Source organism: Macrosteles quadrilineatus, unplaced genomic scaffold (assembly GCF_028750875.1).
Source record: "Macrosteles quadrilineatus isolate MER2022 unplaced genomic scaffold, UCM_ALF_1.0 Scaffold_1__1_contigs__length_201487025, whole genome shotgun sequence".
Classification (NCBI taxonomy): Eukaryota; Metazoa; Arthropoda; class Insecta; order Hemiptera; family Cicadellidae; genus Macrosteles; species Macrosteles quadrilineatus.
The window spans coordinates 175,173,749-175,190,839 of record NW_026542594.1 but is presented as its reverse complement, the minus strand read 5'-3'; the positions used below and the strand labels follow the sequence as shown (position 1 = coordinate 175,190,839).

Sequence of the window (17,091 nt, the reverse complement as noted above, 5' to 3'; positions counted from 1 at the left end):
AAATGCAGTTTAAACATTTCCTTATTTAACATTTTTGTACTACCAATAAAATATTTTTCTAACCTGTATTGCCCAGTATTGATTCGCTTTAGTACTCGCTCTTGAAACAAACCTTTATTTTGAATTTCCTCTTGTCCATAATCATTTTAGCCGTAAGTCCTTGCACTAACAACAAACCTTTTGCTCTATCCACTTGACCAATATTGATAACATCAGAGTACTTTTTGTGACGTGTTTGTGTTGTGCAGGTGTCCAGTATGGAGTTAGTGCAAGAGATACATCAGCTGTTGATGGACCGTGAAGACACGTGTCATAGAACATGCTTCTCCCTCCAGCTGGACGGAAACACCTTGGACAACTTTGCAGAACTCAAGAACATCGAGGGTCTCAAGGAGGGATCAATAATCAAGGTAAGGGGAGAAAAGTGGTTTGAAGTTATATGTGAAAGATGAACAATTTTGTTTTTGTTAAGTATTGTTGGGTGTGTTTGGTATTTTTCGAACCACACAATACTAGAAAATGGCTTGAAAATACAAAATAAGGTAGAACTCTTGTTATCCGAATCTATTGAAGCCGTATGGAAGACAAAAATGTTTCTGAGACTACAGGAGACGATGATGATGTTAAGGATACCGCACGAGAGGTTCAGGATTTTTGCTTCGCTCATTGCTTCTGCATTCTTTAATTAACATTCTTTCTGTAAACAATTCGGATAATCATCAATTGTTGGAGCTGTACTGTTCTGGATAATTAGATAACTATTGGGGTTCAGAATAAAATTACAATTAATAATTTGTTCAGAATTGGATAGTTTTAGAGTTCTAAAGATAGTTCTATAGGATAGTTGAAATTATACTAAGGAGTAGATTGGATACCGAACATGCATGAATGGGAAAGAGTCTTATCTTGGCACAACAAACACAACAACTTTTGGAAAGGAAGATTTGAACGGAAAGATATCCTCTGGTCCATTGTGCTATGTGGCTATGTTATGTCACATCATTAAGTAATAGATTTAGTTTGAGATTGTTTTGTCAAAACAAACTAAAAAAAAAACAAATGTTATACAAGCGGTAGTGAAACCTAAGTTCCTAAGTAATGTTATGTAAGTGCCATGATTTGGTGCTCACCTTAAGCTTCACCTATCTAGATTACAAAAAGAGTAGCTGTGTCATTTTTATGGTATAGCCTCTGGATCACTGATGTTTACAATAAAAGGTTTTAATTACCTGTATCTGTCTTAAAGTGAAATGGTCGTTATAAGGTTCAAAGTTCACAAAAATAACACATACACGTACACGAAACATTTAACATAGAATGGCCAACACAGAAATACAAAAACGCGTAATAAACATCATACACGTATGGCGCCGGTAGAAGGTAGGTCATGACACTAGTAATACTAGTCATGACCTACCTTCTACCGGTGCCGTGCTTGTCCAATGTTTATTACACATTTTTCGTATTTGTGTGTTGGCCAATAAATATCAATGTTAAATGTTTCGTGTACTTGTATGTGTTATTTTTGTGAACTTTAAACCTTTATTCTATGGAATAAATCAATGCAACATTTTGACCTGAAGATGTGTTAATATAAACATGAAACAGCTGTAGTCAACTAACTACAAACCAGTATCACTTGACGGATACAGTTAGTTTAAACCTTTTGTTGTAGCTATGTCAAACAATATAAATTTTCCCTGTATTGAAAAAAAAATATCTTCTCTAAAAGCCATACCTTACACTACTTTTAGTTTCTAAATATCTAAATTCTACATTTGGGCAGCTCCCTTCTGTTTCTACTAGTTCAATAACAATTCAAAGTATACCATCAGTCATAAGATTTGCTGAAGTTGTTGATGTTGTAATACTCTGGCATTACTCTGTAGTCTGTACTGAGCTCAAGGCCTTGCAGTTTGTTATCTCATTAGGAAATTATCATAACTGCACAGAGGAACTAAGTGGTGGCTCTTGCTATCCAGTTATCTGCAGCAGTTTTTTTTTATATTATCCAAGTTCTATTTTTAACTTCAATCAATATCATAACTATGTGAAAAACTTTTATAGTTTAACAAATGACTCTCTATGGAGCCACGAGCATTTCAGTTGTTATATCTTGTTCTGATCTCAACCATTTAGCATGAAAAATTGAGTTTGCTCAATTTTATTGTTAATAAATTGAACAAGTAAAGTTGAGTTTTGGAAAATAAAGCCAAGCTCATTTAATTAAGAGTACAAACTAGAGTTTGTCTTGATTTGTGTTATTCTGATCAGTACCAACCTTGATTTAAAAACTTGATTTACTTCTTTGCATATCAGAATTCAAGCTTAGAATCTTATTTGCAAATCCTATTTGTGCTGCATTAGGGCTATTATCAAATAATTATGTCAGTCTTAACCGTTCAAAACCTACGGATTTTTCATTAATTTATTTATACTCATTGAAAATTGGTGTAAATACCTGCTTCTTGTAATCCAAATTGTTGCTTATGACGCAACTAGTTTAGACTTATCACGAAGTCATCTTCGGGCGTCCAGGGGATGTCAATTCACTTCATCAGAAGGTCGTCAATACACACATACGTTCATACACGAACATGGTCACGGTTACGAACAAAAATTGACATCCCCTGGACGCCCGAAGATGACTTCGTGATAAGTCGAAACTAGTTGCGTCATAAGCAACAATTTGGATTACAAGAAGCAGGTATTTACACCAATTTTCATATTCAACGTAATCCGGAGGCTAACATCAACAATGAAATTATACTCATTGTTATCTGTTTCGGTCCTGTTCCCGTTATATTTTTTTCAGACCTAAAAAAAATTAACAAACAGTAAGGATTAGTAAAAAGTATCAAATTTATGGTGCAACTAACAAAGGATCCACTAATTTCATCAACCTGAGGCATCCTCAATTTATCATATGAGGACCTTTTCCGAAATGCTTTGCAACAGACGGGTGAACGCTTATGAGTTCTACACCAGACTTGAATGAGAAAGGATTTGAATCTGTACAATACAGTCTCCTGGCTGGAGAAAGCCTTAGACAGCTTGTCCATCGATGAGACTTAACAATCTATTGAACTAACAACACTTATCAACTACAGTACAGTAGACTCTAAAATCCACCACTGCGCCACTCTGGCACTCCAGTAATTCCGGAGTCTTTTGACGGGTGTGGTCTTCGGCAATCACAGTGAATTCATTAACATTTTTCCGTCGCTTGAACATTATCATGATCTTCCGCTATAGCGGGAAAATTTTGATGATCTCATACGTCCACCATCGACGGAAACGTTATCCTCGTCTTCCGGGATCGCAACAATAGCGGTAATAAATCAATTGTTTTGTGCATTTTAAGTGTTTTTATTGATGACGTTCCAGTAATTGGGGAGTATCACGGTCCTATATCTGCCGGATTACTGAGAGTGTACTGTAAAACTCTTTAGTACCCGAATCATTTCAGACCGTAACACAAATTGGATCTAGTTGAAAATTTTGATAGTCGCCAGTCGGATATTTTCTGAAATTTAGGCTATTTTACAGATAATAGGACTAGCTTTTACTACCATTAGCCATTGCAGAACGTGTCATCATAGAAAAAAATTGCGATATGAGCGTGATTTCATGCTTTTGCCGCACTTCAGAGTACGAATAAGATCCTCTGACCGCTGGAGACGATGATGATATCTCGTGCAGATCGCTTCATCCGTTCAGGAGGAGTATTTGAAAAACAAAAGCAGGAGTGTAGTATAAGAGACCATAGGATATATTTTACATTTTGCCGCGATTACGGAAGACAATGATGATGTTTCCATTACTCTGATAGGCGATGATTTCTACAACACCGCAGAAGATTAGATTATTGGCCATTGCTAAAAACCGAAAAACCATGTATTCGTGATTGACGGTGAAAAAATTACCACAAGTGATTTTGCTGCGATCATGGATTCTGCCTTGTTTAACAATGATAAAAAAATACAGTATACAATAAAGAACTACTGTACTCAATAGACAGAATAGAGTACAGCAATGAGGCGTTCAAATTAGTAGATGTTCGGACACGAAGGTTCAGATTAAAGAGGTTCTACTGTATGTTATAAATATGTAAAAAACTAGTAAAAATTTAGCAAATGTTGGAACTGCTAAGATTTTTACTAATGGTATGTTACAGTCCTCACTAATTTTGCATGTTCTGGACTAAGACAGTGCTAAATGAGGACTGTATAAAAAAGCTGTTGTTGCAAAGAAAGCATGTTACAGGTTGTAGAAGAGCCGTACACCATGAGAGAGGCAAGGATCCATGTGAGACATGTACGTGATCTGCTCAAGTCTCTAGACCCGGCTGATGCCTACAACGGAGTGGACTGCAGCTCTCTGTCCTTTCTCAACATCATCACTCAAGGTGACATTCTAGGTACATGTCAAATTGTACCTAGCAATCATACTACATCTATTGTACTAAGTATGTTTTTCAATTCGTTGGTTGTTGGTTATTTTTGGTTTTAATTAAATAAATAACCACCCACTTATATTTTAACAGTAGTTACAATAATGACTAATGATTCGTGATCGTGGCACCATCCTGATCCATCCTCTAAACCAAATATTATATCACAACCAAATTTTGAACATCTTTCGCAGTTGCAAGATCATCTTCGTTTTCTCCTGCATCAGAATCAAATTCACAAACACTCTGCAATGGCAAAGTCATCATCTTTGTTTTCCAAAATCTTGAACATCCCCCTCGATGGCAAATACCTCATCATCTTATCCTACAATTAATTGTGGAAAAATTGAAAGCATCTACCAGGATCGCTAAGATATCATCATTGTTCCAATGATATGTCGCGAAGATGTCATTACGCGATCCTGTACTTAAACAGCCTATACAGTATTCTTTTCTTTTTTATCTTGGGGACTTCATTATCATCTCCCGACATCATCATCTCCTAATATTGTGGAATAATTGTTCCATACCAACCAATAAACCGAAACTGACATGTTTTTAATTCTTGGTTTCAGTTTTTGCTAAAAAACGGTAAAACATACCGCCTACTTTAAAAACCGACCTATGTATATTTTTGTATGATGTTTTGTATGTCTATTAATCAGAAAATTTTGCCTTTGATCTAAATCACAATGCAATCCAGAAATTCTTTTGGGGTTATGACCACAATCAGATTTTTCTGTGCACACTATTCAGTTTCATCAAGTGTACAATTTAAAAAAATGAAATTAATTGTGCAGAAAAAAAGAAAAGCCGAGCAGAGAGTGTGGATTGTACTCCGCCAGACTACATCATGCCTGGCTGTCGTGAACGTCCCCTGCTGCCTCTCCAGCCATTCGCCAAGGAGCAGAAGGGCCCGCAATGTATAAAGGTAAAGCACATCGATGATGAAATTTATTTTCATAAAGCATAGCATGAATTAATACCTTGAGTTAGCTACTTGATTACAGACATATTTTGATTTCTTTTGATGATTTAATTTAACTATATTTTTGAAAAATACTCAAATAGGTTTGACTTTATAACAAATCTAAATAAATTTGTAGAGCTTAAAAAAAAAAAAATAATTTAGTAAATTGAAGCACTGTTGTATGCCTAACGGTCACGGAGAAAATTCAAAAATAGTGTAATTTAAAATTCCCATGTTATTCTTATGGAGAAAAAGAAAACTGTTGTAGTTTACTTGTTTATGGATATACTTAGGCGATCCAGAAAGTAAAGAACGTTTCGTTATGACGCCGCTAGGCACGCGCCGATCTCGTACATTTTGGTATGTGCGTACTCGGCAACTCAGTCGGCATCCAGCCGTGACAATTGGAGCATTCTAGCGCTGCCCGTTTTTTCACAATTTCAACTTAAGATGAGCCCTGCAATAAAAAATCCCGCCAGTTAAGGGGTGCGGTCAGTGATACGGTTTTTGTTGGAAAACACTTAAAACCGAAACTTCTCCTCAATTTTCACGGACTTTGTTGTTTAAAATTGTCACGCAACAAAGCGAAAGACCCGTAATCGGGAATCGGCGGTTTTTGCGAACCTTTTCATCAACTTTAGCGACCAGTTCCATCAGTCTTAATGCTCGGGCGTCCGCCCTTCGCTTCGTCATGACTCATGAGTGTCAGATCGGCCATTTTTAATCTGAATGCACCATTCTCTCAGAACTTTCAATCATTACGTTTGTTTCCTTAAACTTCATACCCTTGGCGATAAATGTCTATCGATTTTAAGTTTAATGCCAACAAAAAACGGTTTCACTGACCGCACCCCTTAACTGGCGGGATTTTTTATTGCAGCGCTCATCTTAAGTTGAAATTGTGAAAAAACGGGCAGCGCTAGAATGCTCCAATTGTCACGGCTGGATGCCGACTGAGTTGCCGAGTACGCACATACCAAAATGTACAAAATCGGCGCGCGCCTAGCGGCGTCATAACGAAACGTTCTTTACTTTCTGGATAACCCACGTATATTGATAAAATTTATTTATTTCATCCTATACTATTGACGTATGGTCATAAAACACTTTTTACCTTCCCTGTAGCAGCAAACCTAAGCACTCGTTAAATCTAATGCTATAAGGAATAAATATGTTTTATTTATGGAAATATTTTATTAAAAATGTAATGAGGCAAGTTGAAATTCGCTTAGTCTGCAGGTTTGCTGCGGCGGGGGTGTTATTTAATACGATTCAATGAGCCTTTTACAGAGTGCAATTTTACTAAAAGCTAGTCTTTTATCTGTTGATTTTTGAATACTGTTTCTGCTAATAAAGATGCTGTAGTTTACTCAAAGGTGACCTAGTTTGTCAGTCTGGCTCGGTAAAAAATTAATATCGCAGTACAGTAGAGTCCCGCAAACTCGGCACTCGATAACCCGGCAGTCTGGATAACTCGGCCATCACCTGGCTCAGAAAATTAGTGATTTTTTGAGTCCGAGTTAAACATGGACTCAAGCCAGCTCAAGTCATATCATTCTCAGCTCGTACAAATGATTTGTTGTACTACAACTGATGACTTAATACTAACTTGAAATGTAAATATACATAAAAGAGGTAGTTAATTTTAGCTTAAAAATTGTATTGTTTTTCTTTTAAACCCTAGTTCCCCATAACACGGCATTTCACAAACTCGGCACCCTTCCAGTCCACATTACGCCGAGTTTGCGGGACTCTACTGTATTGAAGGCTCAATTCATCTAAATTTAGGCCTTTTTAATTTTGAAGCTATCTAGAGCTCAAAAATAGTAACGGCCTCTTCTATCTATTTTCTAATATTTAATGGTTATCAACAATTCAGCTACTCCTAATGCATACAAAACTTAGGTTCTAAATTATGAAACAAGTTTTAAATCTTAACTAAATTGTGAGGTAAATTGTTCTGGAAATTGTGTCACTTATTGGTTCTTTGCTTTCAGGTGCTCACGACGTCAGGCTGGAACCCACCCCCGGGCTATCGTAAGATGCACGGTGATCTCATGTACCTCTATGTTGTAACACTAGAGGACAAACATTACCACATCACAGCTTGTACCAGGGGCTTTTTCCTCAACCAGTGAGTAGATTCCGAGAATCGTGAATAATGCAAATTAAACCTGAAATGTCCAAGAAATAACCAACATTGAATTTGTATGGTTTTGCATAGTAAAGCTCATATAAAACGTTGGTACATATATTGTAGCTACCTTTTGACTTTGCTTCACACAAAACTAAATTTTTGGAGAGCCCATGTATAGGCTTAGTAATAGCAAAAATTAAAACACCCACAAAATGTATGATGGGCTAAACATCATGGTTGCCGTTTTATAACGTATATAACTTGCATAATTAATACATTATTTATTTTTTGGTGATCATGGTTAATCGACAGTGTGTATAGTCTGGGGTTGACTGTAATATCATTTGTATGTACTTGCACACAGTTTGGCTCCTCCCACCTCTCAGACCACAAGAGTGTTCTTGGCTTCTTCTATCGGACCTGAGTAAATATTTGAAAATAGCTATGGAGTTCGTAAAAATAAAAATAAATTAAAAACTGTCGGATCTGTATGAATAATTTTATTCTTTGAACTAAAACATTATTTCAGTTTAGTTATTGGACCTATAGGAATTGAAATTCTTCAGAAGCATTAGAATTAATAAGAATCGGAGCTATAGGACCTTCCTTCAAATCTCACTAGTATATTTACTCAATAATTCTCATTCATAAATATTGGACGTTTTGTTGCAGATGTACCGAGGAAGAGTTTAATGCCAAGCCTGCAGTGCCATCACACTTGTGCCATTCTCTGATAGAACTACTCAGTCAGCTGAGTCCAGCGTTCAAACGCAACTTTGCGATCCTACAGAAGAAACGTACTCAGCGCCACCCCTTTGAGAGAGTGGCGACTCCGTACCAGGTGTACGCATGGGCCTCTCCTCTCACCGAACACACCGTAGACGCCATACGGGCTGAGGACAGTAAGTTAACTGTATACTTAACTTGCTTACAGGGTATCTACCGGTCACTGAAGTCCTGGAAGTCACTGATTTTCATATTAAGATCCCAAAAATTGCTGAAAAAAATTGGGCCCTAACTTAAATAAGATTCCCAAACCTGCCTTTTTTGTACCTTGCTGCAGGCAATGATTAAATTCATAGTGCAGAATCAGAGAGCAAACTTATTTTGGGAGCATGCAACAAGCTCAAAATCGTTTTTGTACAAAACGTTTTGTACTAAAAGGGTACAATTGTGCTAATTTAGGTACTACTTTTAATGGGAAACTGCCAAGGTTAAAATGTAAATCCTAAGGACCTTTTAAACTTATTTTAACCCTTTTAACTTGAATATTTTTTTGTAGCCTTTTCGTCCAAGCTTGGTTATGAAGAACATATCCCTGGACAGACGAGAGACTGGAACGAGGAGTTACAAACTACGAGGGAGCTGCCTCGCAAAAACCTGCCAGAGAGATTGCTTAGAGAGAGGGCGATATTCAAGGTACGGAACTGTTTGTGAACTTGTAAGATAATTTAAGTTGTGGTTTCTATTTGGTAATTTTAATATTGTTTATTCATCTACTTACTTTCTCTTAATGCTGTGGCCATTTTTACCTGAGAACGAGTTTGCCACTATCAAAAAAGTTGCCTACACTTCTTCCTATCATGCACATTTTCTTCATCGGTTCTAAAAACTCTCTCATATTGGTTTCTTCATGTTTTAACCTCGTCTTTGGGAGTCTTTATTTAATTCCTATTATCTTGCAGTTGATGGCTGGGGAGAATTTAGCTATCAACATTACTGAAAAGATTGTATTTATTGTTTATTGTGTGTGGGAAGTGTCCAACTGTCCTCACGACACTCAAGTAGGTGCCAAAGAACATTTGTCTTATTTCTGTTAATTAATGCCTTTTATTATACACTGGTATTTTGATTTTTTACTTCATGGTATTCGTAGTCATAATTATTTATAGGATGGAAATATTAAGAACAAATTAAAAAAGTCAAGGAGCGTTTTGTGTATCCTTATGTGTTTAGGATGCCATTTATAATACATGTTCTATGGAACTGGATGGCAAACTTGGATATTTGGTGTTTTCTTCCTTATTTGTTTTATCACTTCATTACCCATATTCCACACGGTCGATCTCATACATATCTCTTTTTCTGGTGTTTGAAACACACAACTTGGTTAAGAATCCATTAGTAAAGGAAGTATTGTAGATTGTGCCAATCTTCTCACATCCATCGTGTGGTTGCAGGTTCACAGTGACTTTGTGGCCGGAGCCACCAGAGGTGCGATGGCTGTCATTGACGGCAACGTGATGGCTATCAACCCTGGCGAAGAGTCCAAGATGCAGATGTTCATCTGGAACAACATCTTTTTCTCTCTGGGCTTCGACGTGAGAGATCACTACAAGGAACTTGGCGGGGACGCTGCCGCCTTTGTTGCTCCGGTGAGTAAAAAAACTATTATTATTTGTAAAAACTCTTTTATCAGTGCTTTATAAAATTTTTTTTAATCACCTGTAACAGGGTTTTTAAGATTATTGATAGTAACTGCTAAAGCGTCGTAAGACTTGTTCACAACCGTAGGTAAGGTTCATCGATTCAAGCCCAGAGGGTCTCGACCAATCACTGAAGTTTTTTTTTATTTTTTTTCTTTTAAAAAAAGAGGTTGGCGGCCTCTTTTAACCTTGCATTTGCCCGTCCACATAGACTAAGCGCCCGTGCGTGGCTCGTTTACAGCAAAGCAAGGAGTGAGCCGGTACAGTACAAAGGTGAACTGTACTGATAAATTTTAGTTGCAGTGACCAGGATCCGAACCCACGACATCGCTGCCTTGAGCCCGAAGTCCGCGACGCTACCGACTGAGCCACCGACTCACATACCGAAAAGTTACTGATAAGACTAGTTGGTTGCAAAAGTCACTGTTTGAAATTAAATCGAAGCCTTTCAAACTTGCAACATTTAAGTCCCTCCAGAGGAATTTTCTGTATTATAGCTCAACTACCAATTCCACAGTGAATGAGACCACAGATAGTCACAGATTTTTGTCTAAGGAAACTGGTGGACACCTTGTTACGGCTAATTCAATCTCAATATGGATATCTCGGGACCGAACAATTGTGGGCACTAAAAATGTCAGGGCCAACAAAAGTAAAGCTATGATTGAATAGACAAGCTTTGAAGCTTTAAAACCAGACGTTGTGTGGAAGATGGTAAACTACACAGTGTTATACAAAAAGGAAGGGAGTTCAATCATCAATAACAGCTGTTTGTCCAAACAGCAATAGACATAGGGTGACTTTGCAATCCGGTAAAGTTTATTTTGTTTACTTGGCTACAAATAAAGTGCACCACATACTTGTGAAATGCAGGTAGCCTTTCTTGCGATCATGTGCAGTTTGAACTAAGCGGGTAAGAAGAAGGTTATACTGTAGTTTAGTGTTTTGAGTTTTTACAATCACTTTGTTTTCATTTGCCCTTTTATAACTTAGAAATATCAATCAGATTAATTTTGCATTATTTACAAGTTGTTTAGTCATACAGATTCTGTTCAATGCATAAAGTAAAATGTATTAAATGGTTGATAATATTTCAGAGGAACGATCTGCAAGGTGTGAGAGTTTACAGTGCTGTAGACCTGACTGGCTTGTACACTCTGGGCACCGTGGTCATAGACTACCGGGGCTACAGAGTTACAGCTCAGAGCATCATACCTGGCATACTGGAGAGGGAGCAGGAACAGAGTGTGGTCTACGGCTCTATAGACTTTGGCAAGACTGTACTGTCACACCCCAAATATATGGAACTGGTGAGTTAGTTGGCACATTTAGCATTAGTAAAGAGCACTCTTAATAAGTTACTGAGTGAAATTCCACCTAGCATATATTAAATTCTAATAAACTATACATTTTATAACAATGATAAGCAGCCAGCTCTTTTGACTAATAACAAAGCACCATAGAGCCCAGTCTAAAGGACCAATTCATATTTTATGCAACGGTGGCTGGATTTTTCACCTTTACTGTAGCCCAGAAAAGGTGACAATTCCTAGAAAAGGCAATTCCCCCTACAAAAATATGAATCTTATCTGTATTTTTATTTTTCTTTGTAACGTAATCAGAGATAACCATTATTACTTGCATCATAACTTGATGTACCATTTTGACCTAGCTAATTTCCAGATAGTAACATAAATCTGTGACACTAACAGTGTTTACGTTTATGGTCGTCACCATCTTTGGCAGTGTTCCCACATTTGTGTTTTATTGTCACACACAGACTCGTTGATAATATTTTGTAGTCACAAACCATCTGTTTGAATCATATTGCTGTATTTATTTACAGCTAAGCAAGGCCGCCCAGCAGCTCAAGATCCTTCCACACAAGGTGGTGAATGACAAGGCGGAGGAGGTGGAGTTGTGCTCTAGTGTGGAGTGTAAGGGCATCATCGGCAACGACGGCCGACACTACATACTGGACTTGTTGCGCACCTTCCCCCCAGACGTAAGTCTTCAACATGTCAGAGATGAGTATGTTAAGAAATAGTATAGTGCATTACTTGTCCAGAAAATTGGTTTTTACTGGATGAGTATGGTTGTTCCTGTGTCAGACGAATACGAGTGTGGGATTACCATATGAGTCCGATAAACACATTTTGGACAATTCTTGCTTTGCTGAATACGTTCCTTAGCCTAAGTGAACAGGCATGCAAGGTTAAAAGAAGCCGCCAACATTTATAAAAATGTTAATGGTTGTGTCTTGTTGAAGGTGAACTTTTTGAAGCTGCCTGGTGAAGAGTTAAGCAGAGAAGTGACCGCTCTCGGCTTTCCCATCGAACACAAACACAAACTTTGCTGTCTGAGGCAGGAACTCATCGACTCTTTTGTTGAGTAAGTGAGATTTTTTCTACCCATCCATGAATCCAATAATTCAACCATCTTTAGTTTTACGTGTAGTGTGCTATTACCTCTAAATATATTTGAGGACAAAGTTGTACTAAAAATACTGAAACTCCTAAAACCAGTAGAACACTAATCTATGTACTTTGTTTTACCGATGAATCAAAAAAGTCATACTGTATGTAAATATTCAGCTGAGGTGTTTAAAGTCGCAGATTACTGTACGGTGTCTTACCATAGACTAACCAACCAAGTGGACTTCTCATACCATTGTACATTTTGAAACTCATTTTTCGTGTCTAGGATTGGGCGCTAGTGTCAATAAAATTTTGTTTCTATTATTTTAGGGTTTATTTCTTGATTTGTGCTTACTGTTTGGTTATATAATTAATTAGGGGACGGGTTATTGTTTATGATTAGATCGTATTATTTGGTTAAACAAGGTTTTAAATGTCTGAAATAACAAGAAACAAATTCTAAAATAATCCTCTACTGTGCACCGTATAGAACTAAATATGAATTGGCTTCAGCCGTTACATAAGGATGAGAACTCTACTAAGGGAGTATGTTTGATCTATGGTCTCACCTTATGACTAATCAACAGCAATGGTAGTTTTGCAAAATTTTGATTAAGAGTGTAAAGGTTGACTAATACTCAGGCGCTTATTTACCCTCCAGAGATAAAATCCATTATTTGTGCAGCAGGCATGAGTGAGTCTCTGGTGCTGGTGTGACGGCTTGGTGAATGAATCTTTTTAGAATACAATCAATCATTAATGTATAACTTGTAGGCCTACCTAGAATTATCTCTTAACTACTATTATTTTGACAGATCTAGGTACATGATGTTCATCAAGTACGCAGCGTTCCATCTTCAGCAGCTGGGAGCCAAGAAACAGAGAGAGAGAGAGGCTAGGAGTCAGGAGAAGGAACTGGAGTCAAAGGTACAAAGCAGTGTAATTCTGTCTCGTAATATTGTAGGTACTTTCTAATCCGATAAGTCAAATCTTTAGCAGTGTCGGATTAATCAAAACACTGGACTAATGAGCGTCATATGAAAAAAGCCTTTAGTGTGAATGTAGAAAGAACATTGCTACAATGGACTATTGATAGTATTCAGGAAGATTTTCTAAGTAAACATTGGAGAATTCTCTTGAAGCTTGCCAAATACATTTTTCATTGAATTGCAGGATATTTCAAATTTTTAAATATTTTTAGACTAAGTAAAGAGTTTTCTTAATCATTCTCTCATTAATTCCCAACTGAGAATATTTATTGGTTTCACAACTATAAACTGTTTTGTAGGAAAAAGATAAGAAGATTAAGGCGATTGACAACAAATTGGCAACCAGAGCAGAAGTAGAAAAAGTTGCAGAGGAAAATCCTATGGAAGCAGACGAAGCTAAGAAAATTGTTGAGAGCATAACAGACTCAATAACCAGTGGAGAAAAACAAGAATGTGAGTAAAATGTTGCAGTCAAAATTCCTCTGAAAACAGAGGATTTTTTTGTAGCCGAGTGGTTATAAGATAATGCTGTTAAAGTCTTGGTGCTCGTTTAATGGTCAGAAGGTAGTTGATTGATGTTGAGAATAGTCAGAATCGGATACTCGCCTTGATAATTAATTTTTTTTAATCAGCTGTTTTTTCCAGGACAATTGAAAAACAAAAACAGCTGATCTTAGTCCGTAACAAAGCTACACATTTCATTTATCCCCATTCTACATCATCCTTCACGTAAATTAACATTGGGCTTAATTAAACAAGATTATGTCACTATCTTCATCAAAAGTCTAATAATTTGACCTCTTTAGATTATCCTGTTTCTGAACAAATAAAATCTTTTCCTTAACAGAAAGTTCAGCTATTGTCTTGTAGGAAATATAAATAAACTGGCTAGGCTCTGTTCAGTGATTAAACTATCCATAATACTCTTGATGACATCATGTCGAATGTTATTTCCAAATTGACACAATATTAATGAAGTTATCAAAGTATTATGGCTAAATAAGTGTACTTCCAAGCACACCCAATGATAGTCATCTCAAGATGGTCGTGCTTAAAAATAATCACAATTGCCATTGAGGGTAAGCTGTGTTTATTTAGTTATATTTACCTGTAATATGTCACAACAGATAAAATAATTTTTTCAGTGGAAGAAAGCACCAAAGAAATAGTGAAGAAGGCGGCTCTAGCAGTGGGATCGCTGAAGGAGACTGAGTTTGACATCAGATTCAACCCCGACGTGTTCTCTCCCGGAGTGAAACACACCGACCCTGACGGATCATCACTCAAGAAGGAGCGGCAACTGGTCAAAGATGCTGCGGACTTCCTGGTCACTGCTCAAATACCTACCTTTGTAAGTGATGTTTAGTGTTAGTCAACTATCGACAATAGTAGTTTTCATCACTAGGAGCGAAAGTGGCTCTTTTTGATAAGCAATCGTGCGCCTCTCTTGGAAATACAATTAAGTACCGAAACGACACTTTCGCTCCGTGTGGTGAACAACTATTTTCATCATGTGGAAATAACCTTCTAATCGTTACAAAACTAGACCACATAATTTGAGGTTATAAAAAGTCGTCATCAATTTTACATTTTTATTGTTTACAAACATAACTTTAAAATATCGTGTGATTAGCAGCGTTTTCATACAATGTTGAGGTTAGCAAAAAATTTTTTTACATAGGTTTTTTCTGTTCCCTGAAATTATCCAAAACTATGAATTTGCAGATGATTTAGCGAACTAAAATGGCTGCTTTCCGGACAGTATGATGAAAAGATAATTTGATTAATAACAACTAGTCCTCATGTCCAAAGGTTTACTATTTGCTGATTAAATTTCTTGAAAAATATTTCTATAAACACTCACAGTAAAGTCGTGCAATCTGGACAGCCCTATAACTTGGGAGTTCAGGTTTCTTGGCCATTCTATAAAGAATATTTTCTCAATTTCTCGGAACCAGATGTTATTAACAACCTTGCAAGCAACCTTGGTGGCGAACTTAAGAACCCTGAAACTTCAATAATTACACTGTATAATTGCAGGCCTTCTGGACTTAACTTAGAGAGCAATACAACCGAGTTTAACCTAAATGCTAACCAGTCAGTCTGCTAATCAGAACCATAATCGTAAATCAATCAACAAATCAATTAGCGTATTTATTTTTTCAAGCTATATCAAGTCTTGGTTTACATTTGTTGATATTTTCCCAGATTACAGGCATCTCTCAAACTCTTCACCTTTCTGGTCCAGATTACAAGTTTGTGTGACCGTATAACAGATAATGTGATTTGATTTGGTTTACTAAATGTGCTTGATGTCAGATACGAGACTGCCTGGACCACTCGGGAGCGCCCATGGACGGAGTGACACTGTCCGAGGGGATGCACACTAGAGGTATCAACATCCGCTACCTGGGCAAGATAGCCAACATGCTGAGTAAGGTGAACCAGCTGGAATATCTGCACAACATAGCTGTGGCGGAGCTCATCACACGCAGTGCCAAACATGTCTTCACCACGTACATGCAGGTACTGTGGAATCTCTGTTATCTGACCTAAACTGGCTGTGGCAAGGTCAAATAATACGGAAAGTAATAAAAGAAAACTTTATGCTATAACATCGTCAAATTAATAACATTTTTTCATTGTCAAATCTATTCAAGACTTAAAAGTTTGTTTTCTTTTGAGAAAACATTACTTCAAAAATGAACAGAACCAGAACACTAGGAAATGATAAAAACATACAAAATCCACTACTCTAACTATTAAGTTTGAGATAATAAATAGCTACCTGTCTACTGGTAGCAAAAGGGGTGGCAAATGGGTTTTTTTATGCATCTGCTACGGTGTACACTGTACGGTTGTAACTCCCAGAACTAGCACAAAATTTAACTTATTTTAGTCATCGGATAAGAAAGAAGATCAGAAACCTGAAAAGCAGATAATCAAGATTTTCTTGACTTAAGCCTCTTGACTTGTGTCAAAACTTAGCTCTCAGCAATCCATTGTTTTGTATTTCCTCCATTTAAAATTCCCGTCTCTTTCAGCATTTTGAACCAGCCCATCTTAGTCTTATGTTTTTGTTTGGGAAATTATGTCAGGGTTTTATAAAAGACTCTAATGCCTCTATCAATTTGTATTCTACCTGAGATACTTCTAATATACTCTGAAAATATATACTCTTGTACATCTCAAACAAAGTAAACACGGTAAAATAAATATTGTTGCATTATGATCGGTCTGAATCGGTCATTAAAACAAAACCAGTATCAGATCAAAAGAGACAAATTTTAGATAGGAAATGTGTCTTGCGAGCATGACAATCAACTGAGAAATTTACTCTAAAGCTGTTTACCTGTGAATTTGTGATTAGCGGTTAGAGCTACTGTCAAACTTCCTTAAACTTCTAGGAGTTTAAAAATTAGTAAAATAATTTTGGGCGTGTACACCATATGAAACATCAATGTATTAAATAAGTACACAAAGCTATGTGTATATCCTACAAAAAGAAGATTCCCTAACATTTTAATACATTTTATCTAATAATACTTGTAGCTTATCTAATTGTGTATATTTTTCATACGTTGCAGAGCACAGAGTTAATGTGTCTGTCCGCTGCCATCAGCCATTTCCTCAACTGTTTCCTCTCCTCCTGTCAGATGCCACACCCTGTACAGGCTGCTGATGAAGTAAGTACTTGTA

The 17,091-nt window shown here is 36.9% G+C and overlaps 1 protein-coding gene across 2 annotated transcripts in view; it reads left to right on the top strand.

Annotated features, from left to right (window-relative positions):
- LOC128990246 (clustered mitochondria protein homolog) overlaps positions 1 to 17,091 on the top strand; it is a 49,591-nt gene that overhangs the window by 17,074 nt on the left and 15,426 nt on the right. Inside the window, exons 3-17 of one of the 2 annotated variants that reach the window (XM_054412567.1) lie at positions 249 to 410; positions 4,267 to 4,408; positions 5,254 to 5,384; positions 7,421 to 7,557; positions 8,233 to 8,462; positions 8,843 to 8,979; positions 9,741 to 9,935; positions 11,084 to 11,296; positions 11,833 to 11,991; positions 12,256 to 12,377; positions 13,219 to 13,330; positions 13,692 to 13,845; positions 14,538 to 14,743; positions 15,712 to 15,918; positions 16,980 to 17,078. In XM_054412567.1, coding sequence (XP_054268542.1) covers positions 249 to 410; positions 4,267 to 4,408; positions 5,254 to 5,384; positions 7,421 to 7,557; positions 8,233 to 8,462; positions 8,843 to 8,979; positions 9,741 to 9,935; positions 11,084 to 11,296; positions 11,833 to 11,991; positions 12,256 to 12,377; positions 13,219 to 13,330; positions 13,692 to 13,845; positions 14,538 to 14,743; positions 15,712 to 15,918; positions 16,980 to 17,078 — 2,406 coding nt within the window. Of the gene's footprint in view, positions 1 to 248; positions 411 to 4,266; positions 4,421 to 5,253; positions 5,385 to 7,420; positions 7,558 to 8,232; positions 8,463 to 8,842; positions 8,980 to 9,740; positions 9,936 to 11,083; positions 11,297 to 11,832; positions 11,992 to 12,255; positions 12,378 to 13,218; positions 13,331 to 13,691; positions 13,846 to 14,537; positions 14,744 to 15,711; positions 15,919 to 16,979; positions 17,079 to 17,091 lie in introns of both variants that reach the window. The other variant, XM_054412557.1, reaches the window with a different exon arrangement.